We start from the raw sequence: 12575 nt of genomic DNA, 5'->3' as shown, positions 1-12575 counted from the left end.
TAGAGACTCAACAAGGCGGGTGAATGGGAATGAATACATGTTCTGTGACAAACACTACAGTCATTTCGCGAAATGGAAGTTTAGATAAAACAAAAATTGTTACTGTATATAGCACACCAGAACATGAGCACACCCCGGTGCAGCAAGACTTGGAAGCCAAATGATCCAAAATGATGAAATGGTATTACTTTACATTTTAACAGTAATGTATATGCCCTTTCCTTAAATTAAAAAAAACAAAAAAAAAAAACATTGAGATTTACTATATTTAAACAACAAAACAACTTGGAACTCAGAGCAACTAATGTCAGTACATCTGTTCATTACAATGAGTTTAATCAGTTTCTCTCTATAAAGAACAGCGGATGTTCACCACTCAGTCAACTCCTTTACTTATATTTTTAGCTGCACTTTGTTGGAGGGGTTGCAGGTCTTTACTTTTCTCTTTAAAACGTCTCAAAGGTAGATTCAGGTCAGTGGATTCAAGGCCAGTTCATAGTTTTTATTTATTTTGTTTTATTTTTTAATATCCCCATTGTGTTGTTTTTCTTTGAAAAAAAAAAAATCGTTTAATGGTTTCTGTGCGGGGATGCTCTTCGTCTGCAAAGCTCATAGAGTCTGGGAGTCAACTTGTCAACCAGTATTTTTGTTCATATACACAAATATCTTAAACGTCATACCCCAAAAACTTTTGCCCCCATCGCAGCCCCACATCATCACACTACCACCGCAATGTTTCACTGTCATGACCACGGCGTCTTGATATTAATCAGTGTCTTTCACATTCTCTAAGCTGTCACAAAAAGGGCAATTTAATTGTCACTCTTCTACATTGAAAGTGTTGGATTTTTCTCTGAAGCAGTGACAGGAAACAAAATGCATTTGTCACCAACGCTCCCGCTCAGCACAATTGGTAATGAAAAGTAAGTCAACAAAACAACAGTCGCTACTTCTGTCAATTTTTGAAAGTGAAACAGTTTTAGATATTACAGACACTTGACAGCATAAGAGGGAGCAACTGCAGTGAGCTGCGAAAAAGCAGCCTCCCAATGATGTTTTAGGAGATTTATGTGTGAAGTGTGACCAACAAAGACTTCCATGTGCAACATGAAATCAGATTCTGGAGCCTTGTGTCATGAAGGAAAAATAAAACTAAACCTACAGATAACAACTTCTACTTGGTTTTTTTTCTGTCTGTGATTGTGCGTTAATTTAGGGAAATGAGCGTGCCTGCACATTTAATAGCTCCCCATACTGTGTTGTGCATCAGCCAGAAGCACCAGGTGTGTTTCTGCTCACCTAGAAAGGCAGACGGGGAGACGGTTCCGTTGCTACGGGAGACCATGACACTGATCCCCGTCTCAATGAATGGCACAGAGAAGTCAATGACCTCTGACCTTTCCTCGTTGATAGTGAGTGAACCCACTGCCATGAGGGCATTCTTTAACACCACCTGAGGGTCAAGCAGACAGACACACAGAGACAGGAGGGAAACACATAAGCTGAGGTCAGAATACACCCAGATCTGTGGTGAAAAACAGGTTTTTAAACCGTCCACAGTCTCAGCTCAGTGATGGAGTGGAAGCAGGAGGGAAAGAGGATCATTTCTACACTGGGTCAGTATCTGACTGCACACCAGCTTAAATCATTAGCTTCCCACTGAGACATTCAAGGGTGCACCGCACATTTCCACACATTGCATTTATCCATATGAATACCTCAGGAGTTTTTTCAAATATTGTTAAGATATGTCTCAATCAAATAAGTTGGACATCAAATCTATACATGAGGGCTGAATCGTGCTCGATGTCAAATGTGTGATGTGTGAATGGAGAGAAGTAGGTCTTTTCATCCTCACTCCAATCAGTCTCTTTCTGTCTCTCTATGCATTCTGTATTCTTTCTCCATCTCTGATTAGGAACCACAATGATTCCTCCTGAGGTTTTCCAGATCTGATCACAGCTTCCCCTCAGGCCAGGTTGTGGGAAACAAGCACTGGATGGCATGACAGAGACAGAATAATCAGCCCTGCCATAAATAAATAAATTCACACGAGCCCGACAGCACTCGCTGGGTGTAGTAGATTCTGCATCAGCTTCCTTATGACAGTTACCTGATGGTTTATGTGGTTTTAAAATGCAGAGAGCAGTGTAGTCTGTGGGTAGAATAAGAGCAGCAAAAGTGATAAGGAAAAAAGCAAAGACAGGCAAAACAATAAATAAACATATCAAACTGTTAGAGTTTAAATGAAGTCATATCTGGTGCCCGCATAACCCACATCCATGTTAATACAGCATGCGTGCTTGCGCTGTCACAGAAACAGTACTTCCACATCCGAGCTGCTGCTCACAGACATCTGCCTCAGGCTAAATTAAAAGGCTACACCTGGAACAACAGCTTATGTTGCTCTGTACATTTCTAGCAGATGTTAAATTTGATCCCTGAAAACTGAAAGAGCTTTTTAAGGATTTGGGGTGTTATATTATTATTGACTCTGGCATGTTATAAAGAAAAGCTGGCGGATGTGTAGGAAAGCTCAAAGTCATCAGTGACTCATCATCCACTATGATGAGCAAAAAGAACAGGCGTGCAGTAGCAGTGACTGTATAGCTTTATTGTACTGGCTCTGACGGAAATTTGAGAAAGGCACAAAATATTTTATTCTGATTGAAATGTCTTGTTGTGTCACACTGATGGTTCAGTAACAGTTGTGTGGTGATGTCTACGGCGTTCCGCTGCAATGCTGTGCCAGCTGCCAAATCCACAATCAGCTGGTGTGTGAGCAGGTCTGCATGAACCGTCACTGCTGGTACTTTTCAAGCTGCTTACAAATGATGAAAAGTTGATGCTTCTCTCTAGTGTTGGGATAAACTTGTCAGAATGTCTACCACTTTTCTTCTGAATACTATTCTCTATGTAAGGGACTTTCTGTCCACCCGAAAGTCATAGAGTGTATCGGGTAAAAGTAACTGTCCTCACCTCTCCCACCATGCCGTTCCATGTTCCGTTCACCTTCTTGCCGTGTTTGCCGTTGGTGACCAAATACAGGTCGTATGTGAACTTCACGTTCTTGGCGATCTTCTTCAGGATGTCAATACAAAAACCTTTGCAGCAGCGCTTGATGTAAATCCCTGAATCACCCGTTTGATTGCTGGTAGTTAGTACGTGCCAGGAGGCGGGAGGGGAAGCAGTGATGAGAGAGAAGAAGAAAAAAGGTTTTAGTCATTTTTACCACATTTATAAGGAAGACACTTAAACAGGTGGGGAAACATAATTTCATCATTTATGACCAAACAATTATTGAAGAGTGACAGGCAGACAACTCACTTTAGACAACACCACTTTTAACACAAAATCTGGTATTCTAATTCAGACATAAAATAATGAGCCACATCATAGTTTACTACCTCTAGTTGGTCCGAAAATATGGAATCACCTCTCTTGGAGGAAATCACAGAAAACAATTTCATTTGAAAGTTGAACATTCAGGCTTTGTAAAACATATCTAAAAAAGCTGCTGTGATTCATGATTTTTTTTTTTCAATCATGTAAGGGAGAGAAAGCTGGAGTTACCTCTCCTAAAACAAATACCTGCATAAGTCTAAATATGCAAATGAGTTTGGAGTGAAAAGAGTACGTTTGCAGAACTTGGCGATGACGTTGCTCCTGGTGGACATGAAACATGGCCCTAACAAGAAAGCTGTCAATGGAAACAAAAAACTATAGAAAAAAACAAGCGAATGAACAATACTTAAAAGTGGTAATTTCATTTTTATAAACATGTTGATAAACTGTTATCCAAATCATACAGTAATGAGGGTCAAAGAATAACACACAATGAGTCACAAATATTAAACCAAAGTGTGCGTCATCAGTCATCAGGTTGTTTTGGCTCATAGCAGCTACAGGTGCGTAGCAGCTGTGCAACACAATGGCAGCTTGGGCACAAACAGAGAATGCTGTTATTACTAGGCCAAGGACAAATGTCTTTGTGTGTTTTTCTGTTCCCACAAGGGTGTCAAACACTGTTTATTCCTATTGTTTGTTTATGAAATGAGGCTGCTGCAAGTGAACAACTTTCATGATAAAAAAGCAGTGTACTAACAAGGAATAAAGCGAACACAGCAGTATAGTTTTCTGGCACTAATGCTGTGCCCACATATGTCTGCTACTTTGAGCCCAAAGACAATTCCACATGCCTCTGTGCATCTGGCACATGGAGGATTTTTGTCTGAAAAGAAGTCCTTTCATATTATTTTGTGAAATATTTATGAAATATCCCTGATCTGGTGTGTGTGAGGCTGTGAGGGAAGAAAGACAGGTAGAGGGAGGGTGAAAAAACACTGAGCTAGAAGATGTAGAACGATCTTGGGAGATTTTAGCTATTTTTAGTGATAGAAAAAAGGAGCCCATTGAAGAAAAGTCAATGGTACACTCCTGAGAGCTGGATAGCAAGAGGGTCATTGTGAAGAGGAGGAAAACAGTGACAGAAACCGAGTCAATGGTCCAGTTAACAGAGGTGAAACAATTCAAGGTAATCGCTGATTGGCCCAGTAAAGAAAAACAATAAGAGATCTATTGTAACTGCTGGGTTGCTTAGTGTCACAAAAGACTTTATACAGGGGAGAATGGGGTAAGATTAGATATTTTTTATTTACATAGTCTTCAACATAAGACAAAATGAGGCAGTAGTCAAATGAATGCTTAGAACCACATTTCAGGACGAGCCTTATCAATTTAAACAATCGATCTATGACAAAGAGTTCTGCTTTTATGGCTTCTTTTAAAAAGTGTTCCTCTGGCTCAATTTGTCCCAGGTTGGGGGTAAATTGATCTGGGTCAGGGGGTAAGCACCATTTTGAGGTAAACTGACCATCAAACTGAATCTAAATCAAACCCGTCTGAAATTTGAAAGATAACTTGTCTCTTTCAAAAACTGATTTAAAAGTTAAAATATATATGTGTATTTTTTACATATAGTCAGATTTTTCTTCTTAAAGATAGGCCAGCATAATACCTAACAAAAATCAAAAATATTCAACCAAAGTTGTAAACTTCACCAAAGCAGAAAGATTGTTGAATAAAACTAGAAAAATACTGAAGCAGACTGAGTAAAGAAATGTCTCTGACACGAACAACATTCTAGTCAAATAACAAGTCTAAAACTAAATCAAAAATCCAAATCAACATTGGCATGATATAGCCTCTGTCAACTGCAAAACTAGTCATTTTTTTCACGTTTGGGAACTTGCAAACAAGTTTCTCTTCATCCAAGATGGCAGTTCCTCCAACCTCAAACCTGGCTCACTTTGCCCCACAGCTGGCATTTTGGAAAAAAATACATAGCTTACCAATTTAGTCTCATATTTAGCGAAATGACTTTAAAAATGACCGACAAGCCACCTAGATATTCAAAGTTTTTAATTAATTGGTGTTAATGTAGCAGCGATTACATCTGGTAAATCAAAACTTTACTTTAACAAGCAAAAAACTGTTATTAAAGGAAATTGGTGCTTCTCACTTCTATTGACAGTCTGAAAGAAATGATGGGTGCTTCCAAAATGAATGGTCACATGACAATAAAAGTGCATGACTGCCAAGATACAGGGGGTGGGCCAACTCACCCACTGGCTCATCTTACCCCACTCTCCCCTACATGCTAAAGGTTGCATTGAATAACAGAACAATTCAAATAAATTTACTCTCAGCCTTATTGAAGGACAAGTCAATACGGCCGCAATATAAATCCCAAAGGAAACTCTCACCTAAGTTTTAGCTGTTTGCGGCATGGCACAGTGTTCCTCATGCAGGTCCCACTGAGTGGGTCCACGTCCTCCACAATGACAAACGGGGCCTCCTCCAGAGTCACGATGGAAAGGTGGTCCTCCCGCTCTTTCGCTTCCGAGTACAGCTCGAAGCGAGGCCACACATGGTACCTCATCGTCAAAGAGCCTCTCTCCCACTTGCCAACCTGTGTGCGTGAGTGGGAGGAGAGCTGTGTGATATACAGGCTCCTGTAAAAGCTACTTCAAGGGGCAGGGAGACACTCCAAATTGGGAAAAACAATTAACGGACATGTCATGGAGGGAGAAATATACAGAGCGGGATCAAAGGAAGAGGAGAGAAGAGATTTACCCTGTCCCATTGCCTGTCCTTGTCCACAAGTATGATGACCAGCTTGGGAAACATCTGGTGGCCTTTTTCACTAAATGACAGGTTTCGACCCTCAAATGTCACATTCATGAGGTACCTGAAAATGAGAATTCAAGTCTGAGTGACAAATATCTCCCTCTGTCTACTTGTTAGTAAGCAAAATATGTGGACCTTGGATTTTTTAAATACAGAAGATTAACACCTGTTGAAAAGTGTGTTTATAAAATGCTTATAAACAGCTGCTTAACTACACATCCATCAGACAAACATTAATATCTACTCGCATGCGTCAGTCAAATATCCACTCACTTTTTAGCTCTGTTTTGAGCTTTAACAACAGTTCTGAGATATTTGGCTCTAATATACTGTAAATTCTCCATAAATTACCCAAAAACTGGCTTCATAGATGTCAAAACTGGTAAGTTCATTGCAGCAACACATTCAATGTCTCATAAATGTATTCTCTCAGTTGCTAATACAACAAGACTTTTTATTGTAGTATTAGTACACAACTGTATGAGCTGCTAGTAACAACTATAAAGATGTGTATTGAAGGAGGGAAACATCTAACACCTGCAGGACAGCAGTCCTCGATGACCGGATTTGGACCTGATGCACAGGATAAAGCCAGTGTAGCTCATGGATTAAACACACACCTTTTAAACACAGATTTTTCTTTAGCTCTTATTCTATTCAAAATGTTATTTATTTATTTTTTTTATGCATTTATCACTTGACTGTCTAATACATTTAAAAGAGCATTTTAGTTTCCACATCTAAGGGTAGGATTCAAGATCTTATATCAGTGTATATGTGATCATTCTATTGTTGTTTTTGCTTGTTTCCTCTCTTTCTTCTTGTTATCATCATCATCAGTAGTAATAGTAACCTTCAATATTTATGTGCTTGAGAAACAGGACCAGAACCACAACAAAGGTGACCCAGTTTGAATTATATAGCACCTGATAGACTAAGAAGCAGAAGGAGAGCTGGGAGGATGAAGCGAGTGTATTAACCGCCTGGTGAATCCGTATCAGTGTATACTGTATATGTGTCAACAAGTGTAAAGCAGTGGCAGATAAGGTGGAATCGTTGCTTTCTTTTTCAGCCGCCTCTTTCCTTCCCTCTTCCTTATACTGATCTGTGGGCTGCCATCACCATGGAGACGCTCTGCCTCTGAAACAATCCACCAGAGAAATAAATATCTTGAATGCAAGCAGAAAGGAGCAGTGCAGTGTGTGTGTGTGTGTGTGTGTGTGTGTGTGTGTGTGTGTGTGTGTGGACCTTTAAGGAAGGTACCGAACATGTTTTATCCATCATATCTGACTGAATCAACAGCGTGAATAAAAAGACAATAAGTCTATTCACAAGTAAATAAAAATGCAGACAACAGATGAGCTTGAAAAGTACCCATGATTTTATCGCAAGTACCTCCCACTAGCACATTCAGCGTCTCAATCCGTAATGTCTTCAACTATATTTATAGCCTAACTTGTTCTCCTTTTCTCTCTCTCTTACACACACACTTCGCGGGGGTAAATGCTTTGAGCAAGTCAATAATATGACTCAAGCCTCCATGAAATGCCTATTGCAGCATACAGGCTGGCTAGCACACTGCAAGTGCTGTAATGCGGGTGTAACATGGGATTAGCCCCCAAGGAATAATCTCAGTTTGAATAGGCAACAAAAAAGATCAAGGCGGTGTGGGCGGAGGCTCCGGAGGTCCAACTTGTTGCCATCCTGATGCCATGACAACCCGCGGGACCAGTAGTTGAGCGGGTTGTCATGGTTGTGAGCGCATGTGTCGTCATGACAGAGTGAGTCTGTGTAAGTATGAGCAAAACCCCAACATAAGGACACAGGGAGGCTCTCAACACGGTAAAATGTCATGTAATGTGTTGCCATGGCACCCACAACCACAGCAATTTCCATGCAATCAGTTGTGTTGCTATGGGAACAGTAATCTCACCCAGGAGAGGCCGTCTGAAAGCAAGACAGAAAGAGAGCGAAAGGAGTATTTTTTAGACTAAACCTGAGTGTTTACCCACTTCCCCTCACGCTGTCTTTCACTTTCAGATCAATCTCACCGTCTAACCTCTGAGCAGCACGTCGAATCGCTCATCAATATGACTCATTTGGCTGTGCATTTGGCTGTGCATTAACCTGTGCCGTTACAAAGGCCGATGCATGCTGTGAGTCTACAGCAGAGGAGACTCTGTTGATCATTTTGTAGCCCTGTACTATTGATGGAGCTTTTATGTATCGTTTGATCCCTCCTCATGTCAGAACTCCCCTCTGACTCTGCTGGAAAAGGAGAAAAAATAAAAACAACTGGGACGAGCCACTAATAGAATCTCACGCGGCTTCATCACAGCAATATATAGCGCCTGTGTGTGCTCCCCAACTAATCACTGACTATCAGGGAATTTAATTTTTTTAGTTCCAGTCGATATGAATCATCAATAGTGTGAACAATGTTCCTCTTTATGTATTTTCTTTAATCTGTTTATTTCAGAGCCTTCTGATATGACTCCTCGCGAATTCTATCTTTAATCTCGAGCGGAGCCGAACAGAGTCACAAATTCTGTGTCGCTGCAATGCAGCAGTGTAAAAATATACTGTATGTCTCTGCTGCATGTTTCGGCAAGAAAAGTGTGTGCACGTATACTCACACTGACATACTGTATCAGCTTTGGATGGATGACTCATAATTTGCAGGAGACCTGCCTCTGAAGAGACAGCAGTTACAGAGAAAATGCGTGCTACATGTTACATGTCCTGTCCAACAGGAGCTGGACAGAGACTCAATGAAGAATCAAAATGACAAATTTAAAGGAGTTTTCTTTCAATGAAAAATGAATACTTCATGCCCTAGAAGCACTACACCCTTTGGACAATTCATTATTCATGGATCAACTAACCCCAGGCTTCATGTCAACCCCTTGCTTATGACAAGCCTGAACAGAAACACTGTAAAAAGAACTATTTGCTAAATAACAAGTTTCAGATGGTTCTGAATAGAAGCAAACTGTACGGGGCTACCTATGAGAGGATTAATCAGAATGGTAGAAAAAAAATGCAACAGAGCCTTTGCTTTGACAGCATGATCCAACAGACTGTAGAGAAGAGCATCTCCACAAGCTGAGGCTGTTGGTTCCGTAGATGTGTTACAGATAGATCTCTGGCTCTCCGTGTCATTACATTCACAATGCTCTGCATGGGAAAAAAAATCGACTCACATAAGAATTGGGATTTTTATTTTCTAATATTCAGAATTGAATTAAATAGTTGCTTATTTAAAAACATTTTGATGTAAATGGAAAAATTTTATCTTTGGGTTTCCATACTAATGATTTTCTAATACTAATGATTCGTTGCAGTTTTGCGAGCAGCTGAAGTTTGCTATAAATTCCTGGTTTCTGAGGCAATTAGTGTATCGAGGATCTCCAGGCCAAGTTCACACTAGAAGATTTGGCGACCTCTGCACACTATTCTCCTCAGCATCCGCTGACCCCGTTCTCAATCGCTTCCACCGTGTTATAATGCCACTGACAGCTGAATGTGGAATATTTAGTAGCGAGGACATTTCACGACTGGACTTGTTGCACAGGGGGCATCCTATGGTACCATGCTGGTATTTACTGAGCTCCTGAGAGCGACCCATTCTTTTACAAATGTTTGTAGCAGCAGTCTGGATGCCCAGGTGCTTGAATTTGTACACCTGTGGCCATGGAAGTGATTGGAACACCTGAATTTAATTATTTGGACGGGTGAGTGAATATTTTTGTATTGTATTGTATTGAATTTGTATCCGGCTTTGAGTATAAAGTATCTGATTGTCACGTTAGCATGTTTTATAAAGACCATCTCGCAGCGCAAATGACATCTTGGGGCACACACATAGTGGAAAATATTATATGTTTACGCTGCAGACACAGATAACACGCAAAGAGATTGAAATAAATGTTGATGGAAAATAATTCATAACGGGGCTAACAGAGGGAAAGGGGTAATGGGTCTCTTGTTCCAGCAGCCCTTACTCAGTAACCATGAGTCATTTGGTCCATCAGACTACAGCATTATTTTGATTTCAACCACACACCTTGTGGTAGTTCCTACAGTATTAGCTGTCACCAAGAGCTCAATTTTCTACGATCATACACAGACACACAAACTCACATGGAGAAAACAATACCAGCTCCACCACTGTTGTGGGTAAGAATTTTAAAAATAGGTCTTCTTGTAATTGATAGAGATTTTAAAAGGTTGTATATGCAAATTCAAAACCCCAGCATAATTCCATTGCTTATTTACTGAGTCATTTATTGCTGGTGGCACAAATCAGATGGTGTAAACACACTCATTAGGGCTTCTGTGGAGCAGGAGACATCAGACCACTGGAGTCTGAATACAGGGAGCATGTATCAGAGAGAGCACTCTCTCATATTAGATATGAACAAGGGTGTAAGAGTCATGGACAAGGACCTTCCACGGTCAAAGGAATCTCAACTACTGATTATGAAGAAGAAGAAGAAACACTTTCTCGAATCAGATTTTGCTTCTATGTAAAACCTATAACATGAATATTATGTTCTTAATAAAGATAAATAACTAATTTAGAACTTAGTGGTTTAGAAAGTTTTCCTAAAATTTTGTTAAAAGTGTCCATATGTTTCTGATGATCCCTTCACTAACTAGCCAACGCATGCCTGAATACTTCAAGTCTGACAGTTGCTTCTCTCCTAATTAATGCTTGTCTGAAAGTCGATTAAAGTCTGATTTACACAGTATGTCAACGGTTCTATAACTGAAGCATTTATGGTTTTTACTGGCTGTCACATTTCATCCCTTCTGTAATCAGCTCAATATTTTTGCTTCTTAAAGGCATTTTTTTTACAAAGAGGGCCTGGAAACAAAATTTCTTTCATCAAGAATTTTTTTTTGTTTTGTCATTCTTTCATCAAGAATTTTTTTTGTTTTGTCATTTCAGTCTGCGATGTCATCTTTTTACTGGTCTCCTTTGCAATTTTTTTTTTTGTTGTTTCTGGTGTTATATGTCTAGGTTTTGTTTTTCACATTTTCTGGAACTTATTTTTGACATCAAACAGCGGGACCACTGCAAAACATCAAAATGTCATCTTTTAACTCTGCTCATTTAAGGCTGTGCAAATTTTGGTTGACCCTGGAGCGTAAAATCCTACTTCCATTCAATCCAGGATCCTGACCCAGAAATTGGATGAAGTGGGTTTGGCTTATTCAAAAAAGAAAAAAAAATCTAGATATTTTACTCCCCAAAAAATTGTATCCTGTGATCAATTCAAGTTCCCATCTCTCTAAATTCATTTCAAAATGATATATATAACAATATATGGGAAGCATGTTTTGTTAATTCAGCAGTAATAAAAGGCAGTTTTAATAATGTTGCTTCATGAAAATGTTGTCAGACTTAAATTTTGTGAAATTAAGCTTCTCGACCTATTGATGTGACCACAAATAAAACGTTTGTTTGTAATATTTTGTCAAGAATGATGAAGTTTTTAACACACATCATCAAAGAATGGTTCTTTGAGAATGAGAATGTTCCTAACTTGGCAGGATATGGTGATGGTGGTGGGTGGCATTATTGATGTAAAAAATATAAATTCCTCAAGAATTTGGCTAGCTCTCACATATGGTACTAAAAACACAGTGAGCAGCAGATACAGAACTAGAGATGTAAACAGTGATCCAAAAAGAACATTTCAATAAGTAAAACATTCCTTCGACATATTGACTGGTTATTTCAATAGAAGTAAAAATAAGTCCTTTGTAGGGATCAGTCATAAACAGGGAGAGGACAGAAAATCAATTTACACTGTATAAGTAATTTTTCTCAGAAACGCACTAATCCTTCTTCTCTCCTTTCATTTCTAGGATTTATATATAGAAAATTACTATACAACGTATTGAATGAGGAAAAGAAAAAGAAAAACAGGGTGGGGGTGTGAAGGAGAGCGACCATTACATACCGACTTTCCATTTTCATGTAATTGAAGCACCTTTTCATGGAGAATAGACTGCTCTCTGAGTATACAGAGAGGGAGATGGAAAAGTAAGAAGAACTGTTAACAAAAGAAAAAAAGACATGAGGAGGAAAATTGAAACTGAGAGTCACAACAGGCAGGCGACACAACTGTATCTATAGATAGTCGGATTCGCTTCACTTGCAAGGAAGATGATTGAAGAGAAGTGATGGTCATTTGTGCTTTAGATACCCAGAAGCACAATACAACGACCAACTTGCATCCAAATAGACAGGATTTGTAAGACAGACACTTTTATTGTGCCCATTAGGAAATGCAATAAAGCTGCTCTCCTGCTGCTTGAGGAAACTACTTTAAGGGTGACATAAAATAGGAGCAGCAGGCTTGCCTTACAGTATG

At 39.5% G+C, this 12575-nt stretch overlaps 1 protein-coding gene across 7 annotated transcripts in view; it reads right to left on the bottom strand.

Moving 5' to 3' along the window:
* grin2bb (glutamate receptor, ionotropic, N-methyl D-aspartate 2B, genome duplicate b) overlaps positions 1-12575 on the bottom strand; it is a 126610-nt gene that overhangs the window by 31045 nt on the left and 82990 nt on the right. For all 7 annotated transcript variants that reach the window (XM_075462723.1, XM_075462730.1, XM_075462731.1 and 4 more), the window contains exons 7-10: positions 6136-6250; positions 5766-5971; positions 2980-3151; positions 1300-1453 (exon numbers count right to left, since the gene is read on the bottom strand). In XM_075462723.1, the coding sequence (XP_075318838.1) occupies positions 1300-1453; positions 2980-3151; positions 5766-5971; positions 6136-6250 (647 nt within the window). The remainder of the gene's footprint in view (positions 1-1299; positions 1454-2979; positions 3152-5765; positions 5972-6135; positions 6251-12575) is intronic.

This window comes from Odontesthes bonariensis, chromosome 4 (genome assembly GCF_027942865.1).
Source record: "Odontesthes bonariensis isolate fOdoBon6 chromosome 4, fOdoBon6.hap1, whole genome shotgun sequence".
Lineage (NCBI taxonomy): Eukaryota > Metazoa > Chordata > Actinopteri > Atheriniformes > Atherinopsidae > Odontesthes > Odontesthes bonariensis.
The sequence above is the reverse complement of the archived record's forward strand: the minus strand, read 5'-3'. Positions and strand labels throughout refer to the sequence as shown.